This window comes from Austrofundulus limnaeus, unplaced genomic scaffold (genome assembly GCF_001266775.1).
Source record: "Austrofundulus limnaeus strain Quisiro unplaced genomic scaffold, Austrofundulus_limnaeus-1.0 Scaffold206, whole genome shotgun sequence".
Lineage (NCBI taxonomy): Eukaryota > Metazoa > Chordata > Actinopteri > Cyprinodontiformes > Rivulidae > Austrofundulus > Austrofundulus limnaeus.
The window spans coordinates 428,235-440,279 of NW_013952608.1; the positions used below are offsets into that span (position 1 = coordinate 428,235).

General features: G+C 40.8%; 1 protein-coding gene across 2 annotated transcripts in view; it reads left to right on the top strand.

Moving 5' to 3' along the window:
- The window catches only part of chd7 (chromodomain helicase DNA binding protein 7), an 85,055-nt gene that overhangs the window by 39,933 nt on the left and 33,077 nt on the right, over positions 1-12,045 (top strand). Inside the window, exons 5-7 of one of the 2 annotated variants that reach the window (XM_014018960.1) lie at positions 10,100-10,244; positions 10,766-10,891; positions 11,553-11,618. In XM_014018960.1, the coding sequence (XP_013874414.1) occupies positions 10,100-10,244; positions 10,766-10,891; positions 11,553-11,618 (337 nt within the window). Of the gene's footprint in view, positions 1-10,099; positions 10,245-10,762; positions 10,892-11,552; positions 11,619-12,045 lie in introns of both variants that reach the window. The other variant, XM_014018959.1, reaches the window with a different exon arrangement.

Below are 12,045 nucleotides of genomic sequence, written 5' to 3' on the forward strand. Positions count from 1 at the left end.
TTTTTTTTTTTTCACACCAGAGTCATAAAAACCTTTCCCCCCCTTGTTACTCCATCTTTCTCATTTAACAATCAGCTTCTGCTCTGAGAGAGCAGCCAATGAGCAGATCATTTTCATGAAGAACCTTACTGTATGGCAAGCCGTTTTTACATTTAATTGGCTTCACCATACTTGCATTCCAAGTATCTGACAGGACCAGATATGAGTTATTGTTTATTTAAGTGAGAGATACAGTATATGAAATTGAACTAGAGCAAATGAAACTGCGTTTTTATTTTTTTTAAAAAGCTGCACACACTTAATGAGTTTATATGAGAGTTATTATAAAATGAAGGCCCTATTCACACAGGAATGACAAATTGAATACAAAAAAGTTATTGTTTCATCAGTGTGCACACAGGAACAGTGTTTTTGAAGCCCCAAAATGGTGTATGTATATATAAAGAAATAAATAAAAGTTTTTGGTAACCAGGTTCCAGAGTGAAAAATATTTTGAAATACCACCTTACTCCTTGGTGGCTAGTCTCCCTTTAAGCATCTATTATGTCAACGTATTTAGGCTCTTAAGACTCCCAGTCTATRACAAGCTTTTTGTTACACAAATTAGAAGTTGCACTTCCTCATCAGTTCACAAAAAGAAATCAATATTTGGTTTCATATTCACTGTCTTCTTCTTCTGTTTTCTTTTGTGTTGTGTTTAAAGTTTGCAGTGCGTGTTCCATGTCACGTTATCTTTTTCTGGTGTATTTTTGTGGCATCATCTCAGCACAGGAGTGGCATAGTTACTACAGCATTTTAGGTTGTTTTTGATGGTTTTATGTAGATGAAAACATTTCTAAAACAAATGCTGTGTTTACGAGAATATTTTTAAAAATTGCAAATGTTATGTGGACAGGGTTTTTTGTGATCCTGTATTTTAAAGTTTTCTTCCCAACTATCTAATTTGTATCTCTTCATATTTCTTTAATTGCTTCATCTAACAAACACAGCTCTGACACTAATGTTAAAAAGTTTTATACTGCCCAGAAAATGTTGTGTTATTACATTTTAGGTAACTTATTTGTGATTCTGTCAGTAGCAGTAGAAGTATGCTGCAAAGCTCAAGTGTTTTTCCTATGGTTCATACCACAGCAGTATGTACTTCTGCTCGCTGTATTTGCATATCTGTATGAACAAACAAACCACCACTGAGCAGGCTGAAGGCTTTGCTTAATCGGTGTAAACGGGATGTTGAGCTGGGCTGTTAACCATCTGAACACTAGCTGCACTCTGGTTTCACTCCAATTTTTTTGAAACGGCATGCTTTGTTTGCCATAACCATTTGCACACCAGCTGTATTTCAGATTTAATTTGAGCACTTTAGCAGGATTTGTAAGAGTAAGATGTCATTGCCTTTATGTGTTTTCTGCTTTTATTAAAACCGACAGACCTGGCTGTGAGTTTTGATTTTTTTTCTTTTTTTAGTTTTACTGATTGTGTAATTTTAAGCTAACCCAATTAGATATGTATTCTTTATATCTAGAGTAGTCCTTGCTGTCCAACTTGATTTTAAATAAAAGCTGGTGAAAGAAAATCTCAGATATACACTTTACTCCTGGATTCAGCTGTTCTGGGTGATGTGTACACGAGTGGGTGTGAGCAATGCAGAGAGAGTCAGGCGGTTTACTTGTCCAGTCAGCTAACTCCTCTCCTTTGACCTTGCCTTTTCTCTCCATCCTCCTTTTCTCTCCATCTACCTCTCTGAGGAAGTAAATCTATAAATAACAGCACTCTCAGCTGCCACACCCTGCATGCATGTGTGTGCAAGGGTGATTTGTTTGCAGTATACAAAGAAATCAGACCTGCATGCAGGCACCTTGGCTTTGTGCATGTCTGCAGGCGTTGTGTGCAAATACAGCACTTTCCGAGCACATGGATGTGTTTGCTCATGTGTTGCCTTCTGGCCTTCTTTTTATCAAACAGAGGACGGGTTGTGGCGGTTCAGTGTCATGACTCATCACAGCAGCAGGTGTCTTTCACACCCCACCCATTTTTGCTTTTGTCTTTGACAAATTTTACCTAACTGCTTCATTTTCTGTCTCCCCCTTTTTTTTCCAGCTTCCTCCCTGATAGTGCAAAGCAGCTGACTAGCATGTGTGCCTGCTCTGTTATACGTTCATAGGTTTAAGCGAACACTTGGACAGGACTAATCTTATGTGATCATGTTAAGCTCAGCACTGGCTTAATAACCTTCAACTAAAGTTTATCAAAACATCTGTCCATGTAATTACATGAGTAGCACCTATTTGGTCTACCTTAAACTAGCCAGATCTCTGTCCAGTTTAAGATTTAATAAAAACAATCCAACCAAATCTTTCTAGTTCAACAGCAAATTTATGTAAAACTAATACTAAACTAGAAACCGCATGGCGGTAACATAATGACCCCCGCACGCGCAAATGCACTGGAACTCAGTCTTTATTCCTAATAAATGTCATGCCACTAGGTGCATCCCAAAATTGTAGTGGTTTTGGGGGGGGCATTGGTTGACCTGATGGATAGCCCCTCATCAGAGCTAAACAACCAACGAAAATCTGAAGCTCCTATGTTTAATAGTTTTTGAGCTATTACCATTTTTGTATGTCCAGATACCACTTTTTCAGATAAATTGGGGGTCCGGGGGTTGGGGGGCACTGATTGGTGGGCCTGATGGATAGAGCTTCATCAGAGCTAAACAACAAAAGAAATCTGAAGCTTCTATGTTGAACAGTTTCTGAGTTATAAGCATTTTTGCATGTCCATACACCCCCTCTTTGAAAGGACCCCCCTCCTCAAATATGGGGTGTATCGTAAAACTGTTGGCTGGCGCAGAGTAGGTCAGACTCTTCTACAGCCCTGCCAAATTTCATGTTGATTGGTGCAGCCGTTTTTGTGCTACGGTTGACCAAAAATCACTGAAAAAAAAAATAGTACAAAAACAATATGACCCCCGCTTAAGCTTCGCGTGCGGGGGTCATAATTACCTCCGTCTCTGAGTGCTGAAAGCCTAATACAGTATATGTGTATTGTTGACACAAGTCGGGTTTTATCTGCGTGAGTCGTGTTACTTTGACAGAAATGAGTGATGGGATAGAAGTTAAAACTATAAAGCTAAGAAACCTTTAGGATACTCTTAAAAAACGATCCATTGAGTTAAAACACATAGCAGGATTTATTGATAGGTTGCTGCAAATGTGTTACAAAAGCAAATCAGCTGGTATATTGGTCTGCATATGCACAGTCTGACTTGAAACAAACTTGGTCTGTAGAAAATACAAAACTAGGGCTAAATAGATTGACGACCCTTTGACAAAACTCGTCAAGTGGCATTTAATTTAACATTGAAAGGTCATAATGTTCAGTTTTAAAGTGAGTTGTAGTGCTCATTTGATGGCTTCTGTCTGCAGTGAGTCAAGCTTTAGTGGGTAAAGATGGGATTTGAAAAGATTTAAGTTGAGCAGTCAGTTCATGTGCTCTGTAAATGGTTCTAGGATTTAATATCTTGAATAAAATATTATTTGAGGTGTATAAATGACGAGCATTCCTGCACACCACCCGTTAGCGTTCATGCCAGAGTTTAAAACTAAAATAATTTTATGTTGAGAAGGGACAGAGTTAAAATAATTTGGCCAATATCTCATGTGATATTGTGAAATTTTGCAAGACGTGTTGGCAAAAGCCAAAGTTTGAAACCAAGATCTCTGATTTCAAAGTATGTGTTGAGGAAGACTCTGCTACTACTTGATCTGTGTACTGGCAAGAATTTGGTGATATAATGACACGGGCTCACAATATAATATATTGCCTACTGTATCGTGACTGCTCTGATAGCAGGCTGCAGTCAGAAGAAAGAGCGTTTTGTACAGGACACTTCAATTTGGTTTAAAATATGGGACATCCTGGCTAATGTTGCACGGTTGACAACTCCACCTCAGCTTTGAAGGCATTGTTACTTAGTGTTAATGTTTACTCACAATGCTAACGCTTAAGCTGGTGTTATACTCTCTGGCTCCTCAGGAGTGGAGGAGTCAAATGACTGGCTGATTGCTGTCAACTAGTGGTCAGAGGCTAAACTACAACACGAAAATGAACCGCTGGCTTGGAAGTTAACATTCTATGCTTTAATTAAAAATAAATACAGTGCTTCAGAGCTGTAACATTAGCTACTACCACGCCAAATTTAGCTCAATACACATAAAATGACTGAGAGTCATTTGTGTGTTGGCTAAGGCTTATTGGCTGTGGTAGCCAACTTGAATTGGATTGACCTCAAATGTTAGTGAGTACATCCAGTGACTACTTTGAGAGAGATGTACTGAATAAACGACTTTGACACTAACAAGTAAAACAAAATTTTTTGGCCAAAGATGGTGCAAAATATAGCTTTGACTTTGTGTTCTAGCACAATATCTGTAAAATCAGCTGAGTTGGAACCGCTTTGTGCTTTGAGGTCAGTGGGCTGTGGCAGCCATTTTAAATTGTTTTGACTCAGTTGTAGATGTGCATTATATGATTACTTTATGGGTTTCTCCCTTTAAAACTGTTCAGGAGTTCAGGAGATATTTTGCAAGCAGACATGCTTGCAAAATAATTGTGTTAGCAGTTAGCGTTGGGAGAATGTGCTGGGTATGACTTCTGCCACACCGAATTTTATCTCAGTATTTGTAAAATTAACAGAACTGTAGCAATGTTTGCTTTCGCTAAGATTGCCTAGCATTAGCCACTATCTTAAAAAAATAATCAGAGTTCTAGATGTGCATACATGATCACTTTTTGTATTTGATGGAAACCCATTCATGGGATATTATGCTAACACCACAGACGAACAAACATGCACTCAGACATGGGAGGAAAAAAATGTATTTTTGCCTTTCACAAGAAGTAATAAATTACAATTTAAAAAAAAAGGGCAGAAAGTTGATGTAGCTCATTTCACTGTTCGAGTTGATTTGTTGATTGGAAAAGAGGTTTTTATAGCTGAGAGATGAGTTGGACGAGGAATGAAGAGATGCACTGAGCCGAAAGAGCTGCAGAGACATGATGGTGCAGTTGAGAAGTGAGGCCATGAAGACGCTAGGAGGAAGAGAGGGGAGAAGGCAGCCAAGTGGAGAAGTGTGCATGTGTGTGTCTGTGTGCGCGCGTGTGTACGTCTGTGTGTGTGCATGCGTGGCCAGATGGCTCCAGCGTGTGGCGACCAGCCAGAGGAACAGGTGCAGGTCACATGACCAGCCGTTACCACGGAGATGGTGATTGCTCTTGGCGTGAGGATGAAAGGAGAAGGGCCCCAGGGACAGAGAGGGGGTGAGAGATGGAGAGGGAGGAGGGAGGGAGGGAGGCGCAGTGGATGAGAGGGAGAAATCCAGGCATACAGTTTCTGCAGAGGGCAACATAAACACACACTGACCACAGAACACTACACACACACAACGGTTGTATCATCTGTTTTAGAGTTGGTTACTTGGACAAGTAATTATTTCCTAGAACCCTGAATATCTGAGACTTGTTGGTGTTTAAATCATAAAGAAAATTCGTATCTTTCAACAAGACTGTAAAGTTTTGTTGGTTGGTTTTGAAATTATGAATCCGGTTCCATCTTTTTAAATTAGCCAGATTTACTCATTTTCAATGGTAATGATGTGTTTATGAATCCTTTTAAATATGCTAAGTCTTCTACTTTTAAATAGTCCTCCAAGGATTCAACGCTCAGCATTTTGTCTTTTAAGGCACCTGTTTGCTTGTCAAAACGACGCAGATTATAGCACTACGCAGTCAAAGTTACGATCTGGACATTGTGTGTAGTTACGTCACACACATGTTCTGTACAGCATCTTCTCAAACTGAGAAACGTACCACAAACAAAATGCCATTCAACAACATGCTGTTCATCTTTTGGACAGGTACACGCTCTGTACTTATCTTTCTGACTTGAGGTCAACACTCGATCTTTAGCTTTGGTAAAATGAGACACAATTTCCTTCTGACGCTTCTGCAAAGTTCAAACTGTCCTATGCTACTGCCACATGTGGACATGGAAATGTAGCAAACCACTGGTTTGAGAATCTTCTTTAAAATAAAGCATCTCTTAAATCTATGTAAGTACACAACACACTTCTTGATTGATAAAACAATATCTAGCATTTTGTTGTATCTACCCAAATATAATCAGACTYAAACCCTCATACCATTGCTGAGAGCAGTAAATGCTCTGCAATAGTTAGTCATTGAAAGTCTATTAAATCAAAGAAAAACATACATTTTTCCACTTAAGTCTGTCACAATTGTCACCAATTCTGTTCATAACTTTTATGGACAGAATTTCTAGATGCAGCCGAGGTGTTGAAGGGGTCCTTTTTGGTGACCTTAGGATCACGTCTCTGCTTTTTGCGGATAATGTGGTCCTATTGGCTTCATCAGATCCTGATCTCCAGCTCTCACTGGAGCGGTTCACAGCCGAGTGTGAAGAGGCTGGGATGAGGATCAGTGCCTCCAAATCCGAGACCTTGTTCTTGAGCCGGAAAAGGGTAGGGTACACTGAAGGAGGTCCTGCCCCAAGTGGAGGGGTTTAAGTATCGCAGAGTCTTGTTCCTGAATGAGGGAAGAATGGAGCGCGAGATCGACAGGTGGATTGGTGCAGCGTCTGCAGTGATTTACTGGTCGGTCTACGTTCCTACCCTCATCTATGGTCACAAACTTTGGGTAGTGACCGAAAGAACGAAATCGCGGATACACGTGGCCGAAATTAGTTTCCCCCGCAGGGTGTCTGGGCTCTCCCTAAAGCTGGAAACATACTCGCTGCGATGCCGACAGGTCGATGCGCGGTCACGTGGTTGTTCGGCAGTCGTTTTCGCACAGACCTTTCATAGTCCCTGAGACACCCCGCGCCGAGCTCGGGAAACCCCCTTCCCGCTGAAACATACGTCACTGCATTGAATTTCTCCCCGCAACAGCCGACAATGCAGAAAAAAAGACTCGTTACTCACCCGATGTATTTATCCACATCTGTCCTGGTTTAGCGCCACAGTTTTATCAGTCAGATTCCTCTGTGCACAACATCTGTTTAATCTCCATTCATGAGTTTTTCACAGTTTGACTATCTTTACAAAACTCTGCTTCCTGGTAACAGTCGGCTCTGGGAGTGAGTCATTTTTTTTCTTTTTTCCCCCTTTTTTTTTACCGAGTGGTTGAAGTAAATGCAGTGCATAGCGCTTTCAGCACAAACACACGAGTTTTTCTCGGTTTGACTGTCTTTATAAAACTCTGCTTCAGCAGTCTGCTCTAGTCAGAAGCAAGTTTTTTTTTTTTTTTTTTTTTTGAGTGTCCCGAGCGCTTCGGCACAAACAAACATGCCCACAAACTTCAGACCAATCACGCATTACCGTCAATACGGGAGGGGGGGTCAAAAGTTCTGCCGGCGGGTTGTGCCAAAAGGGGCTGTCGACATGACGCTGTGAAGCCCGGTGACGTAATTTTTGTCATTAATCTGCGACAACCTGTGCCGACGTCGGCAGTTCGGAGGGAATATGTTTCAGGTTTTAGTGATAGGGTGAGAAGCTCAGTCATCTGGGAGGGACTCAGAGTAGAGCCGCTGCTCCTCCACGTCGAGAGGAACCAGTTGAGGTGGTTCATCTGGTTAGGATGCCTCCTGGACGCCTCCCTGGTGAGGTGTTCCAGGCATGTCCCACTGGGAGGAGGCCCAGAGGAAGTCCCAGGACACGCTGGAGGGTCTATGTTTCTCAGCTGGTCTGGGAACACCTTGGCATTCCCCCGAATGAGCTGGCTCAAGTGGCTGGGGAGAGGGAAGTCTGGGTCTGTCTGCTTAGGCTGCTGCCCCCGCGACCCGACCCCAGATAAGCGGCAGAAAATGGACAGACGGACAGTCTGTCACAATAACTAATTTTGCTGACTGATAAATTATCTTAGAAATCTTTGCGATAAATTATAATTTTTTTAGAGATCATTTTAAACTAATGATGCCACCCTCAATTTTGTTCTTTTGGTCTTCCTCTGGCTTCATTAAATACGTCACCTACATGCTGCTTACAACATTTCTAAAATTTACATAGTGTAAAAAAGCTTATTTTTTTAAAACTAAATAAATAAAACATAACTCCTCAAACCCAAGGTTCGTCACAGTGCTTTGAGCGCATCCTGAGGCGTCGCCAGCTGAAAGAAGGCGTCAGAAACCTGAAGATGCTTCTCTAGCTAAATGCTTGTTCACGGGGGGCTCATGCTATTGAGGTTACGAGAACATGCGCATGACAAATGCCTACTTCAGAGCTCACTCCTCCCTATATTAATGAGTAGAAAATAAGGAAAAGAAAACAAGCAGACAAACAAATGATCAACCTCATTTTAATTGATTGTTCATTGAGCTTATTGTTTATCACAGCAGGCATACTTGCACTGTAAAGCTGTGTGTCTCATTGCAGTGTTAAATACTCATCCCACTCATGGCATGGAGAGATGAAGCACGGAGGTGTGGTTTTAGTTGTATTGACCCCTGCCATGCAATAGAATTAGAGCTGGATTTTATATTGAATATATTCAAGATATTGAGATTTTGATATTAAAAACAAACGTTCAAATATATATTACGATAGCAGTTGTGTGTGAGCTGCTGCATAATTCATAGACCCACGCTAACATGTAGCCACGCTGCCAACATGCCTGGAAACATGCTAACTGAAAATGGCAAGAAAAAATTATTATATCAAAGAGTCATAGAGTAGATATGTCGGAAGATTTTCTATCAGAGGGTCAGACTAAACTTATTTAATCACAAAAAAACAAGTTTTGCCATTCTGGTGGCTTTATTTTGCTTACTGTGCTTCTGTCTTACAGCCTGTCAGATTAATTTGAAGCAGTGGTCTTTATGTGTTAACATCGGTCATTTTATCATCCCTAGTCATAATTTTCTATATTTATTTAAACCCTCAGTAGCCTATAATGACTGTTTTCTGTGTAACATTGGTTGCTGTTCTAAATCCGGTCACTTAAAGTGGTTCTGATTTTCAGCTCGGTGTGCGTACGCTGGAGCTGTATGTATGAGGGCAGGTTAGTTTTGTTTGATTGCTGTGGCTTGAAGTCATCAGATTGTGTCTAAATAATTGGGTGATTGGTCAGAACCCACTTGTGCTCTGTCTGTCTGACAAACTCCATCTTAATTTTTGTTTTTGACCAGGTTTGATGAAAAGTCTCTCCTATTGGATCATGTGAGAGGACAGCTATAAAGTTGTTTTTTTTATAGTGAGAGACTGAGGATCATTGAGTCACAGTTCACCTGTCTATTTGGTTGTAGTGTTGAATTAAACATGAATATAGGATTTCRTATGAATAAACTGTTTCAAAGTTGGCTATGTAAAATATTTAAAAAATGACTTGCAACTTTACTTTGTTTGGTTTGTCAGCAGCAGAACTTAAATGGGTTCATAGATGTTTGGCCTGTCACTCTCTCAGAGTTTGTGGATCGTAAAAAAAACACAGTTTTGTAATTCTTCTGGGACTGTGTTTAGCGGTCCAACATGAGTGGTTCTGTGAGAGGTCGAACACATCGTGCACTCGTTGGCTGTGTGCAAGCGGCATATAAGAGTACTGAGACAAGAGAGGGATGCTGAGTGTCCTCTCACCTCTGTGGTGTTAATGCACACACGCTCGCAGATGGAGCCAGCTCCTCTTTCTTTCCATGCCAGAGATTAGAGGAAGCCTGGGGAGTTCTCAGCTCCTCCCACCTCCTCTCTCTGGGGCCGCTCTCTGTCTGTCTGCCTGCCTCTCTCTCCAGACCCCCCTTCTCTCTTCCTCTCTGTGCCTGTATCTCTCTATCTTGCTCCGGTGCCTCCATGCAGTCTTTCATCATATTAACCCCCTGTGTGCCAGAGCCTGAGGCACACTAATGATTTCTAAATGGGTAAATCAAACATGGCGATCGCCCTGGGACAGACAGGCGCACACACATGCAAATATATATATATAGACATGAAAGCTTGGTAGTCTGTCATTGGGGTAAATGCTGTAAAGATTAGGTTTTTGATGTGTTTTCGTGACTTTTTCTTTAGTTTTATTCCTGTTTTTTATTTTCCTACAGCAGTAAAAAGGTGGAATCAGAGGGCGGGGCTAGCGCTGCTAAGAAGGATTGTAAGAGGAAGAGAGAGTCGTCAGGTGGTGACGATGTGGAGGTGAAGTCTCCACTGCCCTCTCCTCCTGAGGAAGAGGATGACGACGGCGTACAGGTAGGAAATGTGTTCAAGGACAGCAAAACTGAGCAGTTTTAAAGCAAGTCTCATTGCAGCGTGCATCCTGAATATAAAAGCCCTTCCTGTAACTCTCCTGAATATAAAAGGTAAAAGACTCAAAGATAATTGCAGATTGTTCAGTTCTGCAGCTTGTGGAGATGTAAAGCAGTGAGCCACGAGATATTTGTGTTGTAAACCAGCTTTTGTTGAAAGATAAAGCAAATGAACCTACCTTCAACACCTTGCTCCGTCAACATCTTTTATGCTTTTGATCTATTTCGAGAACATATAGCTTTTAAAGGATCTTAAAATGAAGTATTTTCTTTTGTAGTGGTGGAGAGTGGAAAAAATTAGAGGGTTTAGGCCTTTAATTTCTTCCCCCCCTTGTTGTAGGTTTCTTTTTTGCTTAAGTTACACTGAGCTTTCTAATTGACGTGGTAGGAGAAAGGTAACAGTATGCTTTTTGAAAAGTTTTCTCTGATGAACCGATCCTTATTTCTTCTCTTCTGTGTTAGAAGCGTCGTTCAAGCCGTCAGGTGAAGAGGAAGAGGTACACTGAAGATCTGGAGTTCAGGATCTCTGAGGAGGACGACAGCGGAGATGACTCAGCAACACCAAAATCTCCATCATCCTCGCAACAACAGGTGGGATTTGGATTTCTGTTGAGTTCATCTTAAGCCAGGGGTTCTCAAACCTTTTGGATCTGGGGACCCCTTACAAGGGTGAAAAAATTTCCAGGGATCCCTTCATAAACACCATGCTGTGTTTTTTTTTATTTTTTATTTTTATCACTTTCATTTTAACCCCTAAATGCCATAAGAATATTATGTTTTGTTTGATTTAGTATGTTTATTTATCTAGTGCATTGTTCCCCATATGCATGTTTTTAAATAAAAAAACAAATAAACAATTTCTTGCAATTATTTGAGGACCCCCAAATTATGGCTCGCAGACCCCTGGGGTTCCTGGGAACCTAGTTTGAGAACCTCTGTCTTAATACTGACCATTGTGGCATTTTTGATTTACAGGAATACATATCATCGTGGCTTAATTTTGTACCCCTGCTTCTGTTTAGACGTTGTTAAATATTTCTTCAGCGTTTCTTTTTATGTTTTTATAAACAAATCTAAGATGGTCGGTTTTAAATTTGTCAGAAGATCTTAGCAATAGTCAAGTCATGTATTTAAAAAAGTGGTTCAGTCAGGACATTGGTCTTTTTCTCTGAAACAATTGTAAAATATTTTTTTAAAGCATTTGTAAAATGTTTGTGTGGCTCGTTGGGTTTACTTATTGTATTTTCCTCAGGATTTGGCTGAGACTGAAGGGCCTGTTGTGGAGAAGATCATGGGAATGCGCGCCTCCAAAAAACAGGTGAGATCACTCGTTCACGTCTGACAGACACACAAACAAACGTGTAGACAGGCTGAGAGTCATAGTTTAACCCCACAACAACACAACACGCACACACGGCTAGTTTACGTTTAGTTTTTAAAAATTTTTAACCGTAAAGAGCGTCTCTAAACTGTTGATTCGTTTGTCACACATTTAATGCTCTCTGTGTCGAGGCAGCTAAATTCTGCTTCACGCCTCTTTTGGTTCAGCGATGCTCGTTGTATTTCTGAAAGCTCATATCTGAGCGGGACTTTGGTCATTTATGACGTTTCAAGACGGAGCAAAGATGATGTGCATTCACTTAGTAAGCAGATACAAGAGTTCTTGTATTATTTATTTATTTGTGTGTGTGTGTGTGTGTGTGTGTGTGTGTGTGTGTGTGTGTGTGTGTGTGTGTGTGTGTGTG